Source organism: Halichoerus grypus, chromosome 6, assembly GCF_964656455.1.
Source record: "Halichoerus grypus chromosome 6, mHalGry1.hap1.1, whole genome shotgun sequence".
NCBI classification, from domain to species: Eukaryota; Metazoa; Chordata; class Mammalia; order Carnivora; family Phocidae; genus Halichoerus; species Halichoerus grypus.
In genome coordinates, this window is record NC_135717.1 from 8,920,432 (window position 1) to 8,948,076 (window position 27,645).

Sequence of the window (27,645 nt, forward strand, 5' to 3'; positions counted from 1 at the left end):
GGAGGAGCCTGGGATTAGTACCCTGGTTCCCGGTGTGGGTGACAGGTGGGGGACACGGGAGGCAGAGGCAGTGTGGGGGAGGGCAGCGGGCTCAGTTTGGACATCCTTATGGGTGTGGGTGTCAAAATCATGGCATCTAGAATTAACACGCGCTTGCTCTTACCAGCCCGGTGTGTTTTTCCCTGCCACACAGCCATAGGAAAGGAAGCTGGTTTGAAAGCAGCAGGAAGAGTTGATAGATCTGTGTCGGGTGTTCAGTGAGATTTTCCAGGTGAAACTAGGAGGGTGTCCTTTGGCTCCAGCAAGCTGAGCATCCTGGGTGTGGTCAGCCTGAGCTCTGGGGAAGCTTTGGGTCCTATCGAGCGGGCCTGTCTGCAGGTAGAAGGGTCCTGCGTCCCTTTCGCACACTTGAGCATCGGCTCGGCTTGCTGTCTGCTCTTTGAGAAAGGCTTTTTGAGGCCGACAGCTTGGGAAGGATGTGGGCTTGCAGTGGGCTCACTGGGAGGGGCGATGTGCTAAGGCCAGAAGGCTCTGAAGCCTCTGGACAGCCAAAGTAGCCTGTGGTGCTTATTTCTGAGTCTGACTTGGAGCCAGAGGAATTTTAGAACTAGGTTTGACCTTTGAAATCACATAGGTCAGCATTTCCCGTGGAACACTCACACAAGAAAGGGACCTCCAAACAGATCATATTGGAAACAAGTTTATACAATGTGAGTGTGGTTTTTGTTTGTTTTCTTGAGGTTATGCTTAGCTTTTGTACTAAATATCACGAGTGATTTTCAACCCATGCCAATAATAAACATGTAGCCACTGTGTTATGATAAACATCTGGACTACAAAGTCGGCCCGAGGAACCAGTAGGAAGGTTTTTAGCAGTTCCTCGGAGGTACACTTTGAGAATAGTTTTAGCCTGCCATGCTTTACTGGCTGTTTCCTAACTAGTTTGTAAATTATTATTTGATGACAATTTTTTCTAACCACCTGGTTGGTACTCATAATCTTTCCTTGGAACAATCAGATTTTGTAAATTTTCCCCTTCAGTTTTATTGAGATATAATTGACATATAACATATATAAGTTTAAGGTATATAGTATGTTGATTTGATACATTTGTATATTGTGAAATGATCCCCAAATAGGGTTAATGAACCTAACCATCACCTCACCTAATTACCATTTTTTTGTGTGTGGTGGTAAGAACATTTAAGATCTACTCTCCCAGCAACTTTCAAGTATATAACACAGTATTAACTGAAGTCCCCATGAACTTGTGCCTCTTTATGTCTGGAAGTTTGTATCCTTTTTTTTTTTTTTTAAGATTTTTATTTATTTGAGACAGAGAGAATGAGAGAGAGAGAGAGCACATGAGAGGGGGGAGGGTCAGAGGGAGAAGCAGGCTCCCTGCCGAGCAGGGATCCGGATGCGGGACTCGATCCAGGGACTCCAGGATCATGACCTGAGCCGAAGGCAGTCGCTTAACCAACTGAGCCACCCAGGCGCCCCGGAAGTTTGTATCCTTTTGACCAACATCTCCCATTTCCCCCACTCCCCAGCCCCTGGCAACCACTGTTCTACTCTCTGTTTCTATGAATTTGGCCTTTTCAGACTCCACATGTAAGTGAGATCATGCAGTAGTTGTCTTTCTCTGTCTGACTTACGGGCATGCCTTGAAAATATTGTGGATTTGGTTCCAGACCACTACAATAAAGCAAATATTGTAATAAAGCAAGGCAAATGAATTTTTTGCTGTGTATAAAAGTTATGTTTAGACTATACTGTAGTATGTTAAGTGGGCAATAGCATTATGTCTAAAAAAAAGTAGACATACCCCCCTTTTTTTTTTTTTAAGATTTTATTTATTTGACAGAGAGCGAGAGCGAGCGAGCACGAGTCAGGTGAAGGGTAGAGGGAGAAGCAGACTCCCTGCCAAGCGGGGAGCCTGACGCAGGGCTCAATCCTGGGACTCCAGGATCATAACCTGAGTTGAAGGCAGACGCTTAACTGACTGAGCCACCCAGGCGCCCCAATAGTGGACATACCTTAATTAAAAATACTTTATTACTAAAAAATATTAACCATCATCTGAACTTTCAGTGGGTCATAATCACTGATCACAGATAATCACTGATCACAGATCCCCATAATACATATAATAATAATGAGAAGGTTGGAAATTTTGTGAGAATGACTGAAATGTGATAGAGACACGAAGGGAGCAGATGCTGTTGAAAAACGGCACTGATTGACTTGCCCGATGCAGCGTCGCCACAAACGTTCAATCTGTAAAAATTGCAGTATCTCTGAAACAAAATAAAATGAAGCACGATAAGATGAGGTATTCCTGTATTTCACTTAGAGTAATGCCCTCAAGCTCACAAATGGCAGGATGTCCTTCTTTCTCAGGACTGAATAATCTCCCATTCTGTATACATGCCACATTTTCTTTATCTGTTCATCTGTCGATGGACACTTAGGTTGTTTCTGTGTCTTGGCTACTGTGAATAATGCTGTAAGGAACACAGCAGATACTCCCTCAACATCATGATTTCATTTCCTTTGGATATATACCAAGAAGTGGGATGGCTGGATCGTATGGTAGTTTTACTTGTAAGTTTTTGAAAAAACTCCATACTGTTTTCCATAGTGGCTGTAGTTATCGGATTTCTTTACTGCCGTTTACTTCTCCTGCCTTTACTTGGTAATGTACGTTGTGAATTTCTGAGACAGGGATATCCTAGGTACCGCTTCCCATATGTACTTGATTCTCTAAATCCTTTTTTTTCACAGTGCATTGTGAGGGACCACTGTTTTCTAGGACACACTTTGGGGGAATGTAGGAATCATCTTGCTCTTTGTGTCTTTGTTTTTCAAAGAAACCCCAATTTTTCATATCATAACTTTGGACCTGGAATTCCAGTGAGCTCCCATTTAAGTGGTGTCCTGTCCTCCCTACCAGTCTACATCAGAACTCATCAGAATTTAGTTCCTAATGACAAATAGGCTCTATGTGAGTAGTTTTAGTGGTTTTTTCTTTTAAGAAGGTGTTAAAATTCTGGTGGCCTCCAAAAATATAATACAATTATAATTGTGTTATTAATAAGATAATTATAATATATAATTATATAATAAAAGGGCTGTCCCATCAATGATAATATATAATATAATACAATTATAATATGTAATAATATAAGGCTTCCCACCCTCCCCCTCCCCCTACTGGACACGCTCTGGATTTATGCAGTTCGGCATCAAGGGGGTTCAGATGCCAGTCTTTGTGCACCCAGCAAAGTGCACACAGGTGCCATGGGGACTAAGTGGGATGTCCACGTTCAGATGCAGCATGCTGTCCCATGGCTCAGTGGCTCCATCCTGTTACTATCAGCCTTCTAACTCCTCATGCAAGTCAGTCTCATTCATTATTCTGGATTATCTTTCTAATGCTGAGCCACATTTCAAGAACCAGAAAACAAAAACAAAAACAAAACAAAAAATCCAACAACAAAAACCGAAAACAGTTTCTTCCCTGGGGAAAGAATATCTTGTTCTATGACATATAGCGTACGTATTCTATATAGCAGCCTTTCTCCTTCCTTTCCCTCAGGAACTGGATGCCTTTCAGCCCTACCCTGCTGAAATCATGCCAGGCAAGATCTACCTGGGCAATTTCAGGCAAGCCTGCGACCCGAAAATTCAGAAGGATTTGAAAATCAAAGCACATGTCAATGTCTCCATGGAGACAGGGCCATTGTGAGTAGAAATACTATTGATTTTTTTTTTTTAATTAAGCATTTATATAAGATTCCTAGTGCCGTGCATTTATAGAGCTGAAAGGGCCTTAGAAATCAACACACACTGGAATAGGCTCTGTACTTACCTTCAGCTGGTCCTGGTTTGTAGTCTATTTCCTGGCTTGGCCGTGGCATCCTCTGCCTCTGAGACCCAGTTCTTGCCCTTCAGATCTCACCAAAAGGAATGCTTTCCTAGTATTTAACATTATGGTACAGAGTATTCCATTTTACCCTACTTCTCAGGCCCTCTGAGAAATGACCCCTGTCTTAGCCCATTGCAGCTGCTATAGCAGAATACTACAGACTAGTGGTTCATAAACAAAATACATTTATTTCTCATGGGTGTGCAGGCTGGGAAAATCCAAGATCAAGTCGCCAGCAGACTCAGTGTCCAGTGAGAGCCTGCTTTCTGGCTCATAGACAGCCCTATTTTTACTGCATCCTCTCATGGCAGAAGATCACCCTCTGGCCCCTCTTTTACAAGGGCATTAATCCCACCTCTTAGGGCTCCACCCTCATGACCCAGTTTACAATCCCACTTTAAACGACCCCCAAATCCCAGACAACACCTTAAGACAGGGGTTTCCAGACAATGGCCAATAGGCAGCATAGGACATTGATTCCTGAGAGGAGAGAAAAAAAAAAAAAAAAAGATGAGCCCCTCAGTTGACCCAGCTTATTAGTAGGAGACTGTTTGCAGGTCATAGTACAGGAAGCAGGCCAAGACAGATCCTGTCATTCCTTCTGAGTTGAGCATATAGAGTTGAGAAGTCAGAGAGGTCAAGTTGGCTAGAATTTGCAGGAGAGAGCTGCATGGAGAATAGAGAGCTGAATATAAAGAAAAAGCTCTTAACATCTGCAGAGTCCCCCCTGAGTCTTCAGCTGAGTACTGATAAGCACGTTTATGTGAGGAAACAAGTCAAGGCTGGGAGAAAAACCAGTAGAAATGAACACACAGTACAACCCCCAGAGATCATGTAGGGCCAAGAGTAGTTTGCATTTCCAATCAGAGTAGACAAAACTCACAACATACTGGGCCTCAAAGAGGGCACTGAGAAAAGTGTTGCTTCAGTTGTGAGGAAAAACTAGCCCTAGGCTAGGGATGAGAATGTCTGAGGTGAAACATACATTGGATGGATTTAAAGGCAGATTAAACACTGCAGAAGAAAAGATTGGTGAATTTGAAGACATACTAGTAGAAAGTGTCCAACATGGAACCCAGGGAAGAAAAAGATTAAAAAAAAAGAAAGAAAGAAAGAAAGACCAGAACAGAAACATGTATAAATTGGAATCTCCAAAGAAGAGGAAAGTGGAAAGACAGAAAACATATTTAAAGAAGTAACAGCCAAAAATTTTTTTCTAAATTTGATAAAAACCATAAAGTTTATCACCAGAAATAATTATGTAGATAAATATAAAACACTTTCACTGTCACTTTTATGTCTCTTCAAAACATAATTTATCCCATGGGCTCCTGCGTGGCTCTGTCGGTTAAAGCATCTGACTCCTGATTTTGACTCAGGTCATGATCTCAGGTTCATGAGATTGAGCCCTGTGTTGGGCTTGTGCTGGGCCTGGAGCCTGCTTAAGATTCTCTCCCTCTCCCTCTGCCCCCCACCCTCTAAAACAACAAAAACAAAAAAGACAAAAAACGAAAAAAAAAAATTGATCACAGAAAAAATAGTAACAATGTGTTTTGAGATTATAACATATGTAGAAGTAACATGTATGCCCATAGTTTACTAAGGCAGGAAGAGGCAGAATAGAAGTATACACTTGGAAGATTCTTACTGTATTTACATGAAGTGTTACAATGTAATAAAAAGTTAAAGATGTGTTCTGGAAACTCTAAAGCAATTACCAAAAGCTAGAACAAAACAAAAAATAAAACAGTTATAATTAATAAGACAAAAAAAGAAAAAATGGAATCATAAAAAAATCCAAAAGAAGGCAGGAAAAGAGGAACAAAGAGATGAGGCCAATAGAAAACAAATAGCAAGGTGATCATGTCAATAATCATACTAAGTGCAAATGGTCTAAATACCCCCAATTTAAAGGCAGAGGTGTAGTAGGATATCTACAAGAAACATACTTTATTTTTTTTTAAATTTATTTATTGAAGTAATCTCTGCACCCAACGTGGGGCTTGAACCCATGACCTTCAGATCATGAGTTGTACACTTCTCTGACTGAGCCAGCCAGGTGCCCCAGAAACGTACTTTTTAAATACAAAATGAAGATAGGTTAGAATGGATGGAAAAAGATACTTCAGGCTATGACTAATTAAAAAAAAACACACACCAGCTTTTGGAATGACTGCATTATTAGATGAATTGAACTTCATAGCAAAGAATACTACTGGATATAAAGAGGGCCATTTCATTATGGGAAGATGATCAATTGATCTAGACTCTAGATTCTAGAGAAATCCACAGTTATAATCAGATTTCAACATCTCTCTCTCAACAGACAGAAAATAGGCTATAATTTCAAAGAGTAGAAGAGCAAAATTGCCTAATTCACAATTATAGAACACTCTGCCCAATAACAGTAGCGTTCTTCTGGTCTTTGAATGTGTTCATTCTTTTATACAATATACATTCTTTTTAAGAGAACATGGAACATTTTTGACAAGATAGACTATTCTGGGCACTAAAACAAGTATCAAAAATAATTTATAAAGAATTATGTTCTCTGACTACAGCGGAATTAAGTTAGAAGCCAGTAAACCAAACAAGATATCTGGGAAGAATTCCAGATGCTTGGAAACTAAGTAACACACTTCTAAGTAGCCTGTGGGTCGCAAAGAAACCAAAACGGAAGTTAGAAAGCATTTTGAACTGAATGAAAATAAAAACCCCACATATCAAAATTTGTGGATGCAGCTAAAGCAGTGCATAGAGGGAAATTTATAGCCTAAATGCCTATATTAGAGTCTCAAATCAAATCAAGGACCTAAACTTTCACCTTAAAAACATTAGAAATCATAAGAAGGAGGAAGGAAGGAAATTATAATGATAAGAGCAGAAATAAGTGAAATAGAAAACAAAACAATTTGAGAAATGCAATGAAAACAAAAGTTGGCTCTCTGAAAAGAGCAATACTGGGGCGCCTGGGTGGCTCGGTTGTTAAGCATCTGCCTTTGGCTCAGGTCATGATCCCAGGGTCCTGGGATCGAGGCCCACATCGGGCTCTCTGCTTGGCGGGAAGACTGCTTCTCCCTCTCCCACTCCCCCTGCTTGTGTTCCCTCTCTCGCGGTCTCTCTCTCTGTGTCAAATAAATAAAATCTTAAAAAAAAAAAAAAAAGCAGTACTATTGCTAACCTATGCCAAACTGATCAAAAAAGAAGAGAGAGCAGACAAAAATTATCCATGTTAGGTGTAAAAGAAGGAATATTTTCATTATAGATCCTACAGATATTAAAAGACACTCTCTGGGCACTTACCCCACAGAAGTGAACACTTCACATAAAACCTGTACATGAATGTCTGCAGTGGCTATTCAGCTGGTGAATAGTTAGACAAACTGTGGTATATACATACCATGGAATACTACTCAGCAATAAAAAGAATGAACTATTGACATATGCAACAACTTGGGTAAATCTCTAGGGATTTAACACAGCCAATAATAAATAAGAAGAAGAAGAAGAAGAAGGCAGCAGTCCCAAAAGTTTAGATATTATGTGGTTCCACTTATATAGCATTTTTGATATCACAAAATTTCATAAATGACAGATTAGTGGTTACCAGAAGTTAGGGAAGTTAGAGGGTAGGGGGTATGGTTACAAAAGGGCAACATGAGGCATTTTTGGTGTTAGAACTGTTCAGTATTTTGACTGGTGGTGGACATGAATCCACCCAGGTGATAAATTTGTATAGAACTTCTTACAGACACATACACGCACACATGCACAAAATACGAGCAAAACTGGGGAAATCTGAATACAATTGATAGATTGTATCAGCATCAATATGCTGGTTGTGCTATTACAGTTTTGCAGAATGTTACCACTGGGGAAACTAAGCAAAGTGTACAGTGGATCTCTCTGTATTTCTTATAACCGCATGTGAATCTATAGTGAGCTCAGTAAAATTTTTAATTAAAAATTTAAAAATAATTAGGAAATATTAGGAGTTATTTATGCCAATGCATTTGAAATTTAAATTAAATGAACCAATTCCTTGAAAGACTCAAGCTATCAATGCTCACTTAACAAGAAATGGATCATCTGAATAGCCCCATATCTATTAAAGAAATTGAATTCATAGTTAAAAAACCTTTTAACAAAGAGGACTCTAGGCCTGTATGGCTTCACTGGTGAGTTCTGCTGAACATTTAAGGAAGAAGTAATACCTGATCTACACAGTCTTCCAGAAAATAAAAGAGGAGGGGACACTTTCCTATTCATTTATGAGACCATCATTACTCTGATACCCAAAACTGACAAAGACTTTATAATAAAGGAAAGCCACAAACCTCATGAACATAGGTATAGAAATTCTTGATAAAATTTTAGCAAATTTGACCCAAAAATATATAAAAGGGATCTGATCCAAAAATATATAAAAGGATCCAAAATTTTTGCAAATTTGATCCAAAAATATATAAAGAGAAATGCATGACCGAATGTATTTCTTCCAGGAAGGTCAGTTTGGTTCAACATTAGAAAATCAATGTAATTTACCATATTAACAGACTAGGAAAGAAAAAAACTTAAATTATCTTCAGAAGAGAGACAGAAAAATGGCACCCTGCAACTGCTGAATCTGTATTTTTTAAAACGTTTACATGGAGGGGGATGCCTGGGTGACTCAGTAGGTTGAGCATCCGACTCTTTTTTTTTTTTTTAAAGATTTTATTTATTTATTCATGAGAGACAGAGAGAGAGAGAGAGGCAGAGGGAGAAGCAGACTTCCCACGGAGCAGGGAGCCCGATGCGGGACTCGATCCCAGGACTCTGGGATCATGACCTGAGCCGAAGGCAGACGCTTAACCATCTGAGCCACCCAGGCGCCCGAGCATCTGACTCTTGATTTTGGTTCAGGTCGTGATCTCGGGGGAGGGGGTGGTGGTGGTGGTCATGGGATCAAACCCTGGATCGGGGTCCCTCAGTGGGGAGTCTGCTTCTCTCCCTCTCTCTCTGCCCCTCCCCCCCACTCCCGTGTTCGCTCTCAGATAAATAAAATCTTTAAAAAAAGTTTACATGGAGGGAGCATTTATAAAACTTGACAACAAAGCAAGACTAGGCCAATTTCAGGAGATTTAAAATCACATACAGTTGTTTTTCAGTGTAGAAAGTAGAAATTAGAAAGCAATAATTTAAAAATATAACCAGAAAATTACTACAAGCTTAGAAATTTTTATTTATTTAAGGAGGCTCCATGTTCAGGATGGAGCCCAATGTGGGGCTTGAACTCACAACCCTGAGATCAAGACCTGAGCTGAGATCAGGAGTTGGACACACTCAACCGACTGAGCCACCCAGGTGCCCCTAGAAATAAATTTTAAATAGCATAGGTTAAAGAAGAACTCATGATGGAAATGATGAAATATTTTCAACTACATACTAATAAAGATATAATGTATCAAAACTTGTGGAATGCAGTTAAGCTGTGGGTAAAGGGAAATTTATAGCCTTAAATGCATCTATTAAAAAGAAGAAAGGCTAAAAATCAACTAGTTAAGCATTCATCTCAAGCAACGACCAAAGGAACAGCAAACTAAACCCGAATAAGGGAGAAGGAAGGAATAGTAGTAGCAGATTATTGAACCAGAAACAATGAAATGGAGGGGATTGAGAAAGTCAGAGTAGTTTTTAAAAAACTAATAAATCAGATAAATCGTTGGCAAAAAAGGGTACAAATAGCCATTTATAAAAAGAGACTCTACTTATTCTACAAATATTAAAAAGCTCTTAGGATATATGAAAACTTATAAGTATGAAAATTTAGATGAATGAATTTTTAAAAAATACAACCTATCAAAACGGACATCATACAAAATAGAAAATATGATTAGTATCGATAACTAATAAATTTCTCATAGAGAAAATTATGGCTTCAGTGAAGAATTTTACCTAATGTTTAAGGAGGAAATAAAGCCAATATTAAATTTCTTTTTTAGAGAATAAAGGAGAGGAATAATTTTCAGCTTGTTTTATGAGACTAGCATAACGCTGATTTTACAGTCTGACAACATAATGCAGGTAAACTGTAGACTAATTTTCTTCATAAACAGAGATGTAAAAATCCTAAACAAAATATTAGCACATTGACTACAGAACTGCAGGAAAAGGCTAATACGTGATGACTAAATTAGGTTTATTCCAAGGATACAGGGTGGTTTTAGCATCTGAAAAATCAATCCATGTACTTAACCATATCAATAACATAGTGGAAAAGTCAGGATTATTTCAATAGATGCAGTGAAAGCATTTAATATTCGCTATACATTCATGATGTTTTAAAAAAGATTTTATATATTTGACAGAGAGACAGCGAGAGAGGGAACACAAGCAGGGGGAGTGGGAGAGGGAGAAGCAGGCTTCCCGCGGAGCAGGGAGACCGATGCGGGGCTCAATCCCAGGACCCTGGGACCATGACCTGAGCCGAAGGCGGACGCTTAACGACTGAGCCACCCAGGTGCCCCATACATTCATGATTTAAAGAAAAACTCCAAGCAACTGGGAATCGAGGGGAATTTTGATCTAATGAAAAAAAAATCTATGAAAATCTCTACAGCAAACATCACATTTAATGATAAAATATTGGAAATTGTTCCTCTGAGTCTGGGAACAAGGCAGAGATGGAGCTATCACTACTATTTAACACTGTACTAGAGGCCCTAGTTAGTGAATATGACAAGAAAAAGAAGATAGGAATTGAAGGGGAAAAAACTTTAATTATTCGGGCAATATAATTATATAAGCAGAAAAGCTGAAACAAGCTACAGAGAGATTATTAGACTTAAGTTTGCTGGGTTCAAGAAATATACAGACATCAATTGTTTTTCTGCACACAAACGAGAAACAAACTGAAGATTTAAAAACATACAATAGCGTAAAAATATTAAATACCTAGGATTATACCTAATTAAGGATGTGTAAGCTCTCACCAGAAAATTACACAGCATGACTGGGAATTATTAAGACTACCTGAATAAACAGAAGGTGTTATTTTATTTTTTTTTAATTAAAAATATTTTTAAGTAACCTCTCTACCCAGTGTGGGGCTTGAACTCACAACCCCGAGATCAAGAGTCACATGCTCTACTGACTGAGCCAGCCAGGCACTCCACAGAAGATGTTATTTTAAGTTACCTAAATAAACAGAGGATGTACTGTGGTTCTGGATTAGAAGCATCCATTTTGTAAAGATCTTGGTTCTTGTCCAATTGATCTATAGATTCAATGTAATGCCCATAAAATTCCAATAGGTTTTAGAGTAATTCTAAAATTTATATGGAAATGCAAAGGCCAAAAATAGCTGAATATCAAAGAACAACAAATAGGAAACTTGCTTGACCAGATACCAACTCTTAAAAAACAACAAGAAAGGCATTGTGATATTGGTACAGGATAGAATACACCAATGGAGCAGACCCATGCCTATATAGACGCTTGAATTTTGACAAAGATTTTCTCCTGTGTTTTCTGCTAAAAGTTTTATGGTTTTAACTTAAAGAATTTGTGATGCCTTTTGAAATAATCCTTGCATATCATGCCAGATGTATAACAAAGTTCATTGTTTTGCATATGGAAGCCATTATTGGGGGAAAAAAAAGATCCTTTCCCTTTGATTGTTTAGATACCTTTGTTGGAAATCAGTTGACCATATGTGTGTGGTATTATAACTGGATTCTTAATTCTTTTTTATTGGTCTGTGTTTTTCTTTATATCCATTCTGCAGTCTTGACTACTATAGCTTTATAATAAATTGTGAAGTCAGGTAGAGGCAGTCCTCTCCTTTTGTTCTTTTTCAAAGTTGTCTCCTTTGCATTTCCAATAAATTTTGGAATCAGCGTGTAGGTCTCTACAAAAAGCCTGCTGGAATTTTGACTGGGATAGAATTGAATCCACAGGCCAATTTGGGGAGAACTGACATCTTACCAATGTTGAGTCTCCCGATCATGAACAGGGTCTATCCCTCCATTTACTTTGCTCTTTCATTTCTCTAAAAAATGTTTTATGGTGTCCCATGTACAGGTTTTGCACACCTTGTGTCAGATTTCTTCCCAAGTATTTGGTATTTTTGAGGTGGTTATAAATGGTATTTTTAAAATTTCGCTTTCTGATTGTTTGTTGCTAGTGTATAGAAATGCAGTTGATTTTTATATAGTAACCTTGTCTCCTTCCACCGTCTCCATCTAGATGCCTCCTACATTTTGAAGCTTTTCCCAGCTCCCTCAACTTCTCCCTGCCCTTCCTCTTCAGTATCACATGCAGGTCTTTATCCCCAAATCTAGCCAGTTGGATTGGGGCTATTTGTTTCTGTGTCTGCCTCCCCCATCAGACTGGGAGCTCCTTGAAGCTGGGAGAGGCCGGCCCTCTTTGGTTCAGCTTCTGTCCACTAGGGTCCAGCCCAAGGTCTGGCACACAGTAGGCATTGAGGAAAGAATGAATAGCTGGATGGATGGATAGATGGGGGAGGGAGGGAGAGAGAGAGAGAGAGAGAGAAAGAGAGAGATGGGGAAGAAAGGATGGATGGACAGACGGATGGATGTGCATTGTGCTTGGATCTGCTGAAACTAAAACAGCCTCTTTTTATTTCTGAATCTACTACAGCTTTCTGCATGCTACAGTGGTCTACATGCTGCCCAATGTCATCAGTAGACCACAGTCTTCATCATTAACATTGCCCAAGTACTTAATACGTGCCATATGTTCTGCAAGCTCCTTGCAGGCATCCTCTACCTCCTCTCTGTCCTCTCTCTGCCTTGTTCGGGAAGTTCTAGCCACTCTTGCCTCTCTGTTGTTTCTCAAGTCCATTAAACATACTGCCTCTCAGCACCTTTGCATTCTCCCCTACCCAGAACGCTCTTTCCTCAGATGGCTGCCTGGCTTGTTCCATTACCTCCTTTAAGCCTCTGTTCAAAGCCTTCCCTGACCACTGTGTCTCAAACAGCCCCCACCCCCACCCCCCTGCTCTACTCTCCATATCTCTTACCTGGCTTTCTCCATTTAACATAGCAGGCTCATTCTCCAAGCTCATTACATATTCCTGCCCGTCCTCATCTGACTTTTTGCACCATACTCTAGGAAAGTACCATGAGTGGTTAATGATAATGATGTCACATTTATTGAGCATTTACTATGTGCCAAGCAGATTGCCAAATGCTTTCCATAGATGAACTGACTTAATCTGCACAACCCCCCCATGAAGCAGGTGCTTGTTTTCTGAGACAGGCTCAGTTATTTGCCACCTCTCCCTGAAGCCCGCTCAGCATCCCTGCAGTGTGGTCCCGCTGCTGTGCACGAGGCTCATTCCAGGGAGGCTGTGTGCCAGTCTGCCTGATTTCCTGGGCTTTCCTTCTGTTTAGTTTTGTAGATGACAGTGACAAACTTCTGCACATCAAGATTGAAGATTCCCCGGAAGCCAACATTTTCCCCTTTTTACGGCACCTCTGTCACTTCCTTGGTAAGGAGCGGTTGGCCTGTGCCCAGGGGCCAGAGGGGCTGTGGCACCTTGTCCACACGGCTGTTCCTGATCAGGACAGCCAGCACTGAGGAGAGGAAGGGCAGGGCCCAGCCCAAGCCCCAGGACAAGCTCAGCCCTCAGGGAGCCCTCGGCCATGTGGACAGCCACACATTTACCTCGGGTGACATGGGGCCAAATAAGAGCACCAGATTGTCGATTGAGTGCCCCATGTTGTGGCCCTGGCTGAACCACTAGGACCTCTGGGGGCTGGCCAAGCCCCAGTCCTGGCCTCGCTGAGCCTCTTGGGCAATGGGCGCGTTGACCCACCATGGGTGCAGGCGTTCAGGGAGGCCTGCTCTGGGCTGGGCTCTGGGGACCCACAGGCGAATCGTGTTCCATCTCTTCCCTCCTGTCTGGTCTGTGGGGTGGGGTGGAAGGAAAACTCTGGAACCCTCCCAGCCCTGACTTCCATGATCCCTGGTTGTGTGCACAGCGCCCCTTCGGCTCTCGCACCACACATGGCAGTGACTGCTCATTGAAGGTGGAATTTTCAGTCATTCCGGGGCCAGGATTCCCCAAGGAGAGCAAGATGGGCTGGAGAGAGTGAGGTCGAGTCGGGTCCGCACCAATGCAGCCCCAGCTCGAGGGGCCGCACAGGAGGCTGGAAGATGATGTGTTGGCCCAAACACCCCTTATTTGCCCAAGAGGTTGCAACTATCACTTGACTAGTATCTGAGATTGCGACTTGCCACGTGTCCTGCCACGGGATGGCAGAGCCCTGTGGCACAGAGGGCCCCTCTCCAGCCCTACCTTGCTGGGTGGCTCTGGGCCAGTCCTTAACTGCTCTGTACCTCTGTTTCCTTGTCTATACGATGAGGCACTTGGCCTTCATCATCTCGGGGTCCTCCTCCAATGCTGACAGTCTGTGATTTCACTTTTGATATGTTTATCTCCAGTTCTTTTTTTTTTTTTTTTTTTTTTTTTAAGATTTTATTTATTTTTGAGAGCAAGAGCGAGAGAGTGCACAAGTTGGGGGAGGGGTGGGGAAGGACAAGGGAGGAGCAGGCTCTGAGCCCAATGTGGGTCTCGATCCCAGGACCCCAGGACCATGACCCAAACTGAAGGCAGACACCCAACCAACTGAGCCACCCAGGTGCCCTGATACGTTTATTTCCAGTTCTTGGGGGTGACCAGACTGGCCTAGGAAGCCAGCTTAGATTTCCTCCCACCTCTGTCAGCATCCAAGTGCCTGGGGGTGGGGGGGAGTCGGGTGGGGGGAGCATCCTCTCATCCCACCCGGGGAGGCCAACTGGTAGCAGAGCTTCCTGGGCTGGAAGCCTGGGGAGCCAAAAAAAAGGCCTTTGCAGGGTAATGCTGAACACCCAGTGTGATTCTCTTGGACTGCCAGTGAGGTCTGAGGGTCCCCGTTTGCCAGGTGACAAAACGGTGTCCTAGAGAGGTCACGGGATTAGCCCAGGACATGTGGGCTGGGTCTGAACTCACTCCTGGACTGTGGGCCCACTGAAGCCAGCAACTCACATCCGTGAGCCCCACTGCCTCCCCGGCCCCCTCCCCACACACCTTTCCTTCCTCTTGCAGAAGTTCACCTCCGGCTTGGCTCGGTCATCCTGGTCTTTTCCACCCTGGGCATCAGTCGCAGCTGTGCGGCCACCTTGGCCTTCCTCATGCATTGGAAGGAGCAGACCTTGAAGGTATGCATGGCCGGTCAAGGCTCAGACTGCAGCTGCCTCCAGCAAGCAGGGTCAGAGCTGGACCTGGGAGGAAGGGGGCCCTAATTGGGGGGTGGGAGGAGAAGGATCTGGAAAGGGAACTCCCAAGTCCAGTGCTTCACCCAGCATACCACACCCAAGGGCAAGGTCCCAAAGATCTGGGTCAGAGGCTGAGGCTGTTGCATGGCCTATGGGACAGGCCCAGGGACTCAGGCTGGGCAAGGCCACGGCCTGCAGCACCATCCACGTGTCCCCCACTGCAATCAGTCTGTCTACCAGCGTTCATTCAGGCTTCTCCAAGGGAGGTGCATTTTGGTTATTGCTTGGAGCCAGAGAACTACGACCCTGGCAGGGCTCCAAGGGCACCTACTCCAACAGTCTTGACCCGGACTGGAGAAGGGGGCGGAGACCTGTCACCACAAACCCCGTGGAACCAGCGCTTGTGACGCCGAGGGCAGTGCCTTCCCACGGCACGAGGAGATGGCGGCCTGCCCCGAGGGGAGGCACAGCTTTTGCATGACTTCAGAGGGCTTCGGTGGGACCCGAAAAGCTCCCACGTATGCCCAGGGCTGTGCTTGAAGGAAGGGGAGGGTCAGAGAATGACCATGGTCAGAGCCCATCGCCAGCAGTTTGGGATGTTGGCCCCACATGCTCTTTGGGGGTGAAATTGCCAGCTAGAAAGAGTCTCGGGCAGCCAGCAGTTCCACCTGTAGGAGTGGAAGCCAGGGCTCAGATGTTTGTGGGGCCGTGTTCGGAGCAGCATTACTCACCGTAGCCAACAGGTGGGAGTAACCCATCTGTCCGTCGACAGACGAAAGGATAGTAAACGAATGGTCTGTCCACACAATGGACTATTACTCAGCCTCGCCAAGGAAGGACATTTTGACACCTGCTGCCACATGGATGAACCAGAGGACATTATGCTGCGGGAATGGGGAGTTGTTTCATGTATGTGAAAGTTCTGGAGATGGATGGTGGTGACGGTCGCACAACATGGTGAATGTACTTCTTGCCATTGAACCAGACCTCCAAACATGGTGAAAATGGGAAGTTCTCTGTTACGTCTGCTTTACTACAATTGAAAAAGAAAAGCGTCTGGAGGCAGAATCACGGGGCCTGGAGTGAGAGGCCCAGATCCCTGTTTTCTCACCCAGTGCAAGGTGAATTGTCAGGGGTCCTTGCCCGCTTGAGTATTTTGGGGTGTGCTGGGGGGGAAGGGGGGAAGTTTCTCATAAATCTGGGGAGGGAGGCCTGTGCCGTTGCTCCTATAGAGATGTCTCTCCAGCCACCTCCCCAGGAATGGGCTCAGGCCTGCAAGGAACCTCTGCTTCGCTGCCTTGTTGAGCTGGAACATCGAGGAAGAGAAGATGGGGAGCTGGGGGAAGGCAGGCCGAGCTCTCTGCTTGCAGGGGGCGTTCCAGGACTCGAGCTCCCCTGGAGCTTGAATGGGGCCATTTGGAGACCTGGCCTGTGGTGGTTCTGGCTTCCTGATCGCTCACAGTGAGGTTTGGGCACAAAAAGGTTGACAGCCTTGAGACTCTGATGTTTTGTGATGCTTCCCAGCCCTGACCAGCAAGTCACAGTCGTCTCTTTGTTCATATTACAGGCAGATGACAGGCTGCTTCCCGAGCTGGCTGGGGGGAGAACAGAGAGAGGACTCCCACCTGGCTCCTCTGAGTTCTCCAGCAGTGAGGGCCAGGCCCCCTCGGCGACGGGGCACATGTAGGCCCACACCCTGACCTTTACTGGCCCCTGCATGACTCCAGCAGGGAGGGTGAGGCCTGTCTGGGTGTAGCTGTCCCTGTCAGTGGTCAGTGGGTGGACAGGTGCTTGGGCCCCTGAGGGCCAGATTGTCCTTGTTCTCGGCAGAAGCCCTGGGGCTCCCATCCTGGGGCAGCAATCTCTGTCTCATGTACAAGGAAGTCCCATTGCTGGGCATTGTGTCCTGAGATGCCATCTAGATAAGTCTCGGCAAGAGCAGCTGTGGGCAGGAAGGACTGCCACTGGGACCTTGCTGGGTCCTTTCCAGACTGAGTCAGTCCTGTGTGGTCGTTAGGTTTTCTTGCTACCAAGCAATGCCCTGGATTGCTGATAGAGGTTGACCTGGGCTCAGCTCTGCTGCTGCCTGAGGTCCAGAGAGACATTCCCTCCTCCCATTGTGTGGTCCTGGGGTCCTCCTCCGCGCATTGGGGCAGCTGTGCTCCTGGCTGTTGTTAGCGGTGATGGTCGGAGGCCATGGGACTGGCAAAAAAAGGGGTGTGGGCCACTCTTGGGCAAGAGACTGCTTCCTGGGGCTTATGGTCCCAACTCAGTTCCTTGGGGGTACCAAGACCAGGAGTGGGAAGTTGAGGAGTAAACTGGGAAGAATCTGGCACCCAGGGCCACCCTGCCTGCCCTTGGCTTTCAAAGCTTTGGCACAAGGTTGTATGGGCTCCCAGAGCCGGCGAGCCCTTAAGAAACCTATTTCAGTTCCTTTAAACTACTGGGAGTAACTTTGCCCCTGCTTGTGTTCCCTCTCTCGCTGTGTCTCTCTCTGTCAAGTAAATAAATGACATCTTAAAAAAAAAAATCTTCAGAGGAAAAAAAAGAACAAAACCGCAAACCAACTCCTGAGGTATTGTAATAGCTACCATTGGCAGAATGCTTCCCACACGCCTTTGTGAATACTTTATGTGTGATGAAAACACAGTGACCCCGCAGCATGTTATTAACCCCGTTTTGCAGGAGGTTTATAGAGGCTGAGTAATTTGCCCAAGGCCCCATAGCTGTAAGTGGCAGAGTTGGAATCCAAAGCCACATGACCCAGTTTTGGAATCTGGGCTTTCCAGAGGGCCCTAAGGCAGCAGGGAGAGCACAGGCCTTGAGGTCTGAAGAATGGGGCTGTGGGCTAGCTGCTTCCCCTTACCAAGAGTTACCTGGCCATGACCCTTCCCCCTTCTAACCCGCTGATGTTTGCTGTGAGTCCCAGCAGATGCTTTGTGGGCTGGAAAGGGGTTGTGAGCAGTGAGCGTGGGGGGCTCTGGTTATGGTTTGTCCTCAAGGGCCCAATCTGACCTGACCAGGACTTAGTAAACCTTATAACTACATAGCTCTGCCCAGGGTACCACGGATTTTTTTTTTTCATAATGGCAAAATGCACATAACACAAAATTTACCATCTCTTTCATTTTTAATTACACACAATTCAGCAGTGTTAAATACAATCACATTGTTGTGCAACCAATCTCCAGAATTCTTTTCATCTTGCAAAACTGAAACTCTGTATCCATTAAATAGCGTCTCCCCATTCCCCTCTTTTCCTAGCCCCTGGCAACTACCATGCTACTTTCTGTATCTATAAATTTGACTATTCTAGGTACCTCACATAAATGAAATCATACAGTATTTGTCCTTTTGTGACTGGCTTATTTCACTTAGCATAATATCCTTAAGGTTCATTCATGTTATATAGCATGTGTTCAAATTTCCTTGCTTTTTTTTTTTTTTAAGATTTTTTTTTTTTTTTAATTTGACAGAGACACAGCGAGAGAGGGAACACAGCAGAGGGAGTGGGAGAGGGAGAAGCAGGCTTCCTGCTGAGCAGGGAGCCCGATGGAGGGCTCAGTCCCAGGATACTGGGATCATAACCTGAGCCGAAGGCAGATGCTTAATGACTGAGCCACCCAGGTGCCCCAAATTTCCTTGCTTTTTAAGGCTGAATCATATTCTGTTGTATGTAGTATTCACCAGTGAGTCCATCTCGGCCTGGTGCTTTCTCTTTTGGAAGATAATTTTTTTTTTATTTATTGATTCAATTTCTTTATTTATTTGACACAGAGAGAGCGAGAGCAGGAACACAAGCAGGGGGAGTGGGAGAGGGAGAAGCAGGCTTCCCACTGAGCAGGGAGCCCGACGCGGGGCTTGATCCCAGGACCCCAAGATCATGACCCGAGGCGAAAGCAGATGCTTAACAACTGAGCCACCCAGGTGCCCCGATTCAATTTCTTTATTAGATATAGGCCTATTCAGATTGTGTGATTTTGTGTGAGTTTTGGCAGATTGTGTCTTGCAAGGAATTGGTCTATTTCATCTAGATTCTATGTGGACATGGAGTTGTTCATAGTATTCCTTTATTATCCTTTTAATGTCCATGGGCTCTGTACTGATGTCTCATTTTTCATTTCTGATATTAATAATTTGTATCTTCTCTCCTTTTCTTAGTAGCCTGGCTAGAGGCTTATCAATTTTGCAGATTTTTTTTTCAAAGAACCAGCTTTTGGTTTCACTGATTTTTTTCCTGTTGATTTTCTGTTTTCAATGTCATTGATATCTGCTTTAATTTTTTAAGGATTTTATTTATTTTTGAGAGAGAGAGAGAGAGAGTGGGGGGGGAGGAGCAGAGGGAGAGAGAGAATCTCAAGCAGACTCCCCACTGAGCACAGAGCCCAATACGAGGCTCAATCCCGTGACCCTGAGATCATGACCTGAGCCGAAACCAAGAGTCGGAAGTTCAACTGACTGAGCCACCCAGGCACCCCTGCTTTAATTTTTATTATTTCTTTTTTTCGACTTATCTTGGGCTTAATTTACTCTTCTATTTTTCATTTCCCAAGAGGGAAGCTTAGATGATTGATTTTAGATGAACATTCATCTTGGTGAATGTTCCATTTGAGCGTGAGAAGAATGTGTGTTCTGTTGTTTGATGGAATATTTCTACAGATGTCAGTTATATTGAGTTAATTAATGGTGCTGTTGGGTTCAACTATGGTCATCCTGATTTTCTGCCTGTTCTATCTGTCCATTACTGATAGAGAGGTGACGAAGTCTCTGTGACACCGGATTCATCTATTTCTCCTTGCAGTTCTATCAGTTTTTGCCTCACATATATTGATGCTCTGTTAGGTACATACCTGTGTGTGTGTGTGTGTGTGTGTGTGTGTGTGTATCTGTTTATATACACACATTTTATTTATCCCTTCATCGGTTGTTGGGCACTTGGGTTCCACCTTTTGTCTATTTTGTGAATAATGCTGCTGTGAACATGGGTGTATGAATATCTCTTTGAGATCTTGCTTTCGATTATTTTTTTTCTGCTTTACTTTTTATTAAGGTATAATTGACATGTAACATTATATTAGTTATAGGTATACAACAATTATTCAATGATCACTATAAAATGATTAACATCCATCACCACATATAGTTAAAAAATTTTCTTCTTGTGATGAGAACTTTTAAGGTCTACTCTCTTAGCAACTTCAAAATAAACAATACAGGGGCGCCTGGGTGGCTCAGTTGGTTAAGCATCTGCCTTCGGCTCAGGTCATGATCCTGGGATCGAGCCCTGCATCGGGCTCCCTGCTCAGTGGGGACCCTGTTTCTCCTTCTGCCCCTCCCCCTGCTTGTGCTCTCTCTCTCTCTCTCTGTCAAATAAATAAAAATAAAAACCTTTAAAAAATAAAATAAACAATACAATATTAACTATAGTCACCACACTGTATATATCCATAGGACTTATTTATTTTGTAACTGGAAGTTTGTACCTTTTGACCACTTTGACCCATTTTGCCCAGCCCTGGCCCCTACCTCTGGCAACCATCACTCTAGTCTCTGTGTCTGAGTTAAGTTTGTTTGTTTTTTAGGCTCCATAAGTAAGGCTCTCTTATAAGTGTGATCATATGATATGTCTTTCTCTGACTTATTTCACTTAGCATAATGCCTTCAGGGTCCATCCATGTTGTCACAAATGGCAGGATTTCCTCCTTTTCAATGGTTGAATAATACTCCATTGTGTGTTCCATTCCATTCCACATCTTTTTTTTTTTTTTCATTCCACATCTTCTTTATCCATTCATCCATCAAAGGCCACGTAAGTTGTTTCCATGTTTTGGCTATTGTAAATAATGCTGCAGTGAACATGGGGTACAGATATCTTTTTGGGTTAGTATTTTTGTTTCCTTTGGATAAATACCCGGAAGTGGAATTGTTGGATCATATGGTAGTTCTGTTCTTACTTTTTTGATGAACCTCCATACAGTTTCCTAGTGGCTGCACCAATTTACATTTCTATCAGCAGTGCATAGCGTTCCCTCTTCTCCTCATCCTTGTCAGCACTTGTTATTTCTTATCTTTTTGGTAACAGCCATTCTAACAGGTGTGAGGTGATAGCTCATTAGTGATTTTGATTTGCATTTCCCTGATGATAAGTAATGTTGAGCACCTTCTCAAGTACCTGTTGACCATCTGTATGTCTTCTTTGGGAACATGTCTATTCAGATCTTTTGCTCTTTTTAAAATAAGATTTTTTTTTTTCTATTGAGTTGCAAGAGTTCTTTATATTTTTTGGGTATTAACCCCTTATTAGATATATGATTTACAGATGTTTTCTCCCATTCCATAGGTTGCCTTTTCATTTTGTTGATGGTTTCCTTCATTGTGCAAAAGCTTTTTAGTGTGATATAGTCCCACTTGTTTATTTTTGTTCTTGTTACCTTTGCTTTTGGTATCAAATCCAAAATATCATCACCAAGACTGATAACAGGGAGCTTACTGGATATGTTTTCTTCTGAGCATTATGGTTTCAGGTCTTACATTCAAATCTTTAATTTATTTTGAGTGTATTTTTATGTATGGAGTAAGACATGGTCCAGTTTCACTAATTTGCATGTGACTGTCCATCTTTCCCAATACCATTTATTGAAGAGACTGACCTTTACCCATTGTATATTCTCATCTCCTTTGTCATAAATTAATTGAAAATATATGTGTGGGTTTATTTCTAGACCATTTTGTTCCATCGATCTATATGTATATTTTTATGCCAATACCATACTGCCTTGATTACTATAGCTTTGTAATATAGTTCAAAATCTGGATGTGATGCCTCCAGCTTTGTTCTTCTTTCTAAAGATTGCTTTAGGTATTTGAGGGTCTTTTATGGTTCCATACACATTTTAAGATTGTTTGTTCTATTTCTGTGAAAAATTCCATTGGAATTTTGATAGGGATTGTATTGAATCTGTAGATTGCTTTGGGTAGTATGGACATTTTAACAATATTGATCCTTCTAATCCATGAGCACAGAATATCTTTCTATTTATTTGTGTCTTCTTCAGTTTCTTTTATCAATGTCTTATAATTTTCAGTGTACAGGTTTCCACCTCCTTGGTTAAATTTATACCTAGATATTTTATTCTTTTTGATGCAGTTGTAAATGGGATTGTTTTCTTAATTTCTCTTTCTGATAGTTCATTATTAATGCACACCTCATTTTTGTATATTGATTTTGTATCCTGTAACTTTACTGAATTTGTTCATTAGTCCTAATGCTTTTTTGATGGAGACTTTAGGGCTTTCTTTTTCTTTTTCTTTCTTTCTTTCTTTCTTTTTTTTTAAGATTTTATTTGACAGAGACACAGCAAGAGAGGGAACACAAGCAGGGGGAGTGGGAGAGGGAGAAGCAGGCTTCCCACTGAGCAGGGAGCCTGATGCGGGGCTCTATCCCAGGACCCTGGGATCATGACCTGAGCCGAAGGCAGACGTTTAATGACTGAGCCACCCAGGAGCCCCTTTTTTTCTTTTTCTTTTCCTTTCTTTTCTTTTCATTTTTTCTTTCTTAGATTTTATTTCTAAGTAATCTCTGTACCCAGTGTGGGGCTTGAACCCACAACCCTGAGATTAAAGAGTTGTATGCTCCACCAACTGAGCCAGCCAGGCGCCCCTCAAGATATTTTTGATTTCTTCATTGACCCATGGGTTCTTCAATAGTATCCATATATTTTGCATTTTCCAATTTTTTCTTATAATTGCTTTCTAGTTTTATGCCATTGTGGTCAGAAAAGATACTTGATAATATTTCAGTCTTCTCAAATTTATTTTTTATTTTTTTATTTTTTTAAAGATTTTATTTATTTATTTGACAGAGACAGAGATAGTGAGAGGAGGAACACAAGCAGGGGGAGTGGGAGAGGGAGAAGCAGGCTTCCCGCTGAGCAGGGAGCCTGATGTGGGACTCGATCCCAGGACCCTGGGATCATGACCTGAGCCGGAGGCAGATGCTTAATGACTGAGCCACCCAGGCGCCCCAGTCTTCTCAAATTTATTACGATTTGTTTTGTGGCCTAATGTGTGATCTGTCCTGGAGGATGTTCCATGTGCACTTGAGAGGAATGGGTATTCTGCTTTGGGATGGAATGTTCTGTAAATGTCTGTTAAGTCCACCTGGTTTATTGTGTCATTTAAGGCCAGTGTTTCCTTATTGATTTTCTGTCTGGATGACCTATCTGTTGATGAAAGTGGGGTATTAAAGTCTCCTACTATTATTATATTGCTGTCTATTTCTCTCTTTAGGTCTGTTAATATTTACTTTATATATTTAGGTGCTCCCATGTTGGGTGCATAAATATTTACAAATTTTACATCCTCTTGTATTGACCCCTTTATCATTACATAATGACCTTTTTTGTCTCTTATTACAGTCTTTTGTCTTAAAGTCTATTTTGTCTGATATAAGTATAGCAGCCCCAGCTTTCTTCTGGTTTCCATTTGCATGGAGTATCTTTTGCCGTCCCTTCACTTTCAGTCTGTGTGTGTCCGAACATCTGAAGTGAGTGTCTTAAGCAGCATATAGACACTCTGTGTCTTTTGATTGGAGAATTTAGTCCATTTACATTTAAGGTAATTATTGATAGGTGTGGACTTACTGCTATTTTGTTAACTGTATTTTGGCTATTTTTGTAATTCCTTTTTTCCTTCTCTTGCACTCTTCCTTTGTGATTTGGTGATTTGTCCATAGTGGTATGCTATTCCTTTCTCTTGATCTTTTGTGTATCTATTATAGGTTTTTGCTCTATGGCTACTATGAGGCTTACATAAAACAACTTATAACAGTCTGTCTTCAGTTGATAACAACTTAAATTTGAACACAGTCTAAAGCTCTGCATCTTTACTACCCAACTCCCACATATTATGGTTTTGATGTCACAATTTACATCTTTTTGTCTTTTATATCATTAAAGGTGTAGTTACAGCTATTTGTACTATTTTTGTCTTTTAACCTTCATACTAGATTTATAAGTGAACCTACCACCTTTACATTAGATTATTCTGAATTTTACTTTATCAGTGATATTTATACTTGCCTGTTTTCCTGATACTTATCAGTGCCATTTCATTTCAGCTTAAAGAAGTCCCTGTAACATTTCTTGTAAAGCTGGTCTAGAGGTGATTAACTTCTTCAACTCTTGATTGCCTGGAAAACTCTTTATCTCTCCTTCAATTCTGAAGGACTGCTATGCTCTGTAGAGTATTCTTCGTTGGCAGTTTTTTTCTTTCAGCACTTTGACTATATCACATCACTTCCTTCTGACCTGCAATGTTTCTGCTGAAAATCTGCTGAGAGTTTAATGGGGCTTCCCTTGTGTGTACCAAGTTGTTTTTCTCTTGTTGCTTTTAAGATTCCCTCCTTGTCTTTAACTTTTGACAGTTTAATTTTGATAGGTCTTGGTGTGGATCTCTTTGGGTGCATCTTTTTTGGAATTCTCTGGGCTCTGGATATCTATTTCCTTTTCCAGGTTAGGGAAGTATGCAGTGTTATTTCTTCAAATAAGTTGGCTGCCCCTTTCTCTTTCTTGTCCTTCTGGGACCGCTGTAATGTTAACATCGATCCTCTTGATATTGCTCATAAGTCCTTTAAGATATGCTCACTGTTTTCTCCTTCCTTCCTTCCTTCTTTCCCTCTTTCCTTTCTTCCTCTTTTCTTTTTTCTTTTCCTTTTCTTTTCTTTCCTCTTCCTTCTCTTCTCTTCTTTTCTTTCTTCTTTTTCTGCTTTGATTCCACTCCACAGTCTTTGAGTCCACAGATCCTTTCTTCCACTTCATGTAGTCTGTGGTTGAATCCTTTTATTGTATTTTTTCAGTTCAGTTATTGTATTCCTCAGCTCTGTGATTTGTTTGGTACTTTGTTTTCTGTCTCTTAGTTGGAATTCTCACTTTGTTCATGCATTGTTCTCCTGACCTCGGTGAGCATCGTTATGACATGAACTCTTTATCAGGTAAGTCACTTGTCCCCATTTCATTAAGAGGTTGTTATGAGGTTTTATCTTTTTCTTTCATTTAGAATGTATTCCTCTGTTTTTTCATTTTCCTTGACTCTGTTGGTTTCTATGCATTAGGGAAAACAGCCACCTTTCCCAGTCTTGAAGGAGTGGCCTGGTGTAGGAAATGAACCTTATGGTTCAACCCTTTCCTAGTTCTTGGTTATCTCTCAAACCTTTCCCATTGTCCAAGCAGCCTGCTTTGTTCTTAGTGGCTCTCAGTAATTGAGGGTTTGCTAAGACCTATCAGTGCCCTAAAGGGGAGGATCTCAGTCTGCACCTAGATTCAGGCTGATTGGAAGCAGCTTTACAAGTTTGTAAATAGGGGTGCCTGGGTAGCTCAGCTTTTAAGCGTCTGCCTTCGGCTCAGGTCATGATCCTGGGGTCCTGGGATAGAGCCCCACATTGAGCCCCACATTGAGCCCCACATCGAGTCCCACATCGGGCTCCCTGCTCGGCGGGAAGCCTGCTCCCTCTCCCACTCCCCCTGCTTCTGTTCCTGCTCTCACTAACTCTCTCTCTGTCAAATAAATAAATAAAATCTAAAAAAAAAATAAAAATAAAAAAAAGTATGTAAATATACTTTCTCAGGGGAAGACTGGAAGATAGGTGTTTCTGTCTGCTCCTTTTGCACTGAACCTTGGGATGATAGCCAGTTAAGAATTATATCTTGTTTTGCTACTGTCCTATTGAACCCATAAACACAAGACCCACTGGCCACCTGCTTTCAGTTATTTTGGGTATATACCCAGAGTGGAATTGCTGGATCATATGGTAATTCTATTTTTACTTTTTTGAGTAATCACTCCACTGTTTTCCATGGCAGTTACACCATTTTACACTCCTACCAACAGTGCACAAGGGTTCCAGTTTCTCCACATCCTTGCCAACACTTGTATTCTCTGTTGTTGTTTTTTATTAAATGGTAGCCATCCTAATGGGTATGAGGTGGCATCTCATTGTAGTTTTTTTCTCTCTTTTTATTGTGTTAGAATACACATAATGTAACATTTACCATCTTAACCACTTTTTAAATGATTTTATTTATTTTAGAGAGAGCACATGCAAGAGGGGGGCAGGGCAGAGGGAGAGAGAATCTCTCAAGCAGACTCCACACTGAACGTGGAGCCCGACATGGGGCTTGATCTCATGACCCTGAGATCATGACCCGAGCCAAAACCAAGAGTTGGACATTTAACCGACTGAGCCACCCAGGCACCCCTTAACCATTTTTTTAAAGTGTACAGTTCAGTGGTATTAAGTACTTTCTAGTGTCGTACAGCCTTCACCATCATCCATCCCCATAACTCTTTTCATCTTGTAAATCTGAAACTCTATGCCTATTAAACACTAACTCCCTGTTCTCGCCTCCCTCAGGCCGTGCAGCCACTATTCTACTCCCTGTCTCTATGATCTCAACTACTCTAGGTACCTCATATCAGTGGATCACACAGTATTTGTCTTTTTGTTGCCTGGTTTATTTCACTTCTCATAACGTCCCCAAGGTAAATCCATGTTGTCTCGTGTGTCAGAATTTCCTTCTTTTTAAAGATAGAATAATATTCCATTGTGTATGTATGGCACAGTTTGTTTTTCTATTCATCCATTGATGGACACTTGGGTTGCTTCCATGTTTTAGGTATTGTGAATAATGCTGCTACAAATATGGGTGTATAAATATCTCTTCAAGACCCTGCTTTCAGTTCTTTTGGGTAGATACCCAGAAGTGGAATTGCTGGATTATATGGTATCTCTATTTTTAATTTTTTGAGGAATCTCCATACTGTTTTTCCATAGAGGCTGCACCATTTTACATTCCCACCAACAGTGCAGAAGGGTTCAAGTTTCTCTACATCCTTGCCAATGCTTGTTGTGTTCTGTTTTTGTTTTTGTTTTTATATAATTATCTTAATGGGTGTGAGGTGGTATCTCATTGTAGTTTTGATTTGCATTTCCCTAATGATTAGTGATGTTGAGCAAATCTTTTCATGTGCTTATTGATCATTCATTTATCCTTTGGAGAAATGTCTATTCAAGTTCTTTGCCTGTTTTTTAATTGGGTTGTTTGGGTTTTTGTTGTTACTATTGTTGAGTTTTAGGAGCTCTTTCTATATTCTTCATATTAACACCTGGATATAAATCAGATATATGATTTTTGGAATGTTTCCTCCCATTCTGTGGCTGCCTTTTCACTCTGTTGATCGTGTCTTTTGATGCATAGAAGTTTGTTATTTTGATGTAGTCCAATTTGTCCATTTTTTAATCACCTGTGCTTTTGGTGTCTTATCAGAGAAATCATTGCCAAATCCAATGTTATGAAGCATTTCTCCTATGTTTTCATCTAGGATTTTTATAGTTTAAGCTCTCACATTTAGGTTTTCAATCATTTTGAGTTTATTTTGTACATGGTGTGAGG

General features: G+C 42.0%; 1 protein-coding gene across 18 annotated transcripts in view; it reads left to right on the plus strand.

Annotated features, from left to right (window-relative positions):
* STYXL1 (serine/threonine/tyrosine interacting like 1) overlaps positions 1-27,645 on the plus strand; it is a 61,710-nt gene that overhangs the window by 32,245 nt on the left and 1,820 nt on the right. For 10 of the 18 annotated variants that reach the window (XM_078074446.1, XM_078074451.1, XM_078074457.1 and 7 more), the window contains 5 exons: positions 3,602-3,747; positions 12,161-12,235; positions 13,330-13,427; positions 15,027-15,139; positions 16,764-16,879. In XM_078074446.1, the coding sequence (XP_077930572.1) occupies positions 3,602-3,747; positions 12,161-12,235; positions 13,330-13,427; positions 15,027-15,139; positions 16,764-16,879 (548 nt within the window). Of the gene's footprint in view, positions 1-3,601; positions 3,748-12,160; positions 12,236-13,329; positions 13,428-15,026; positions 15,140-16,763; positions 16,932-18,973; positions 19,124-27,645 lie in introns of all 18 variants that reach the window. The other 8 variants (XR_013448714.1, XR_013448715.1, XM_078074459.1 and 5 more) reach the window with 6 other exon arrangements.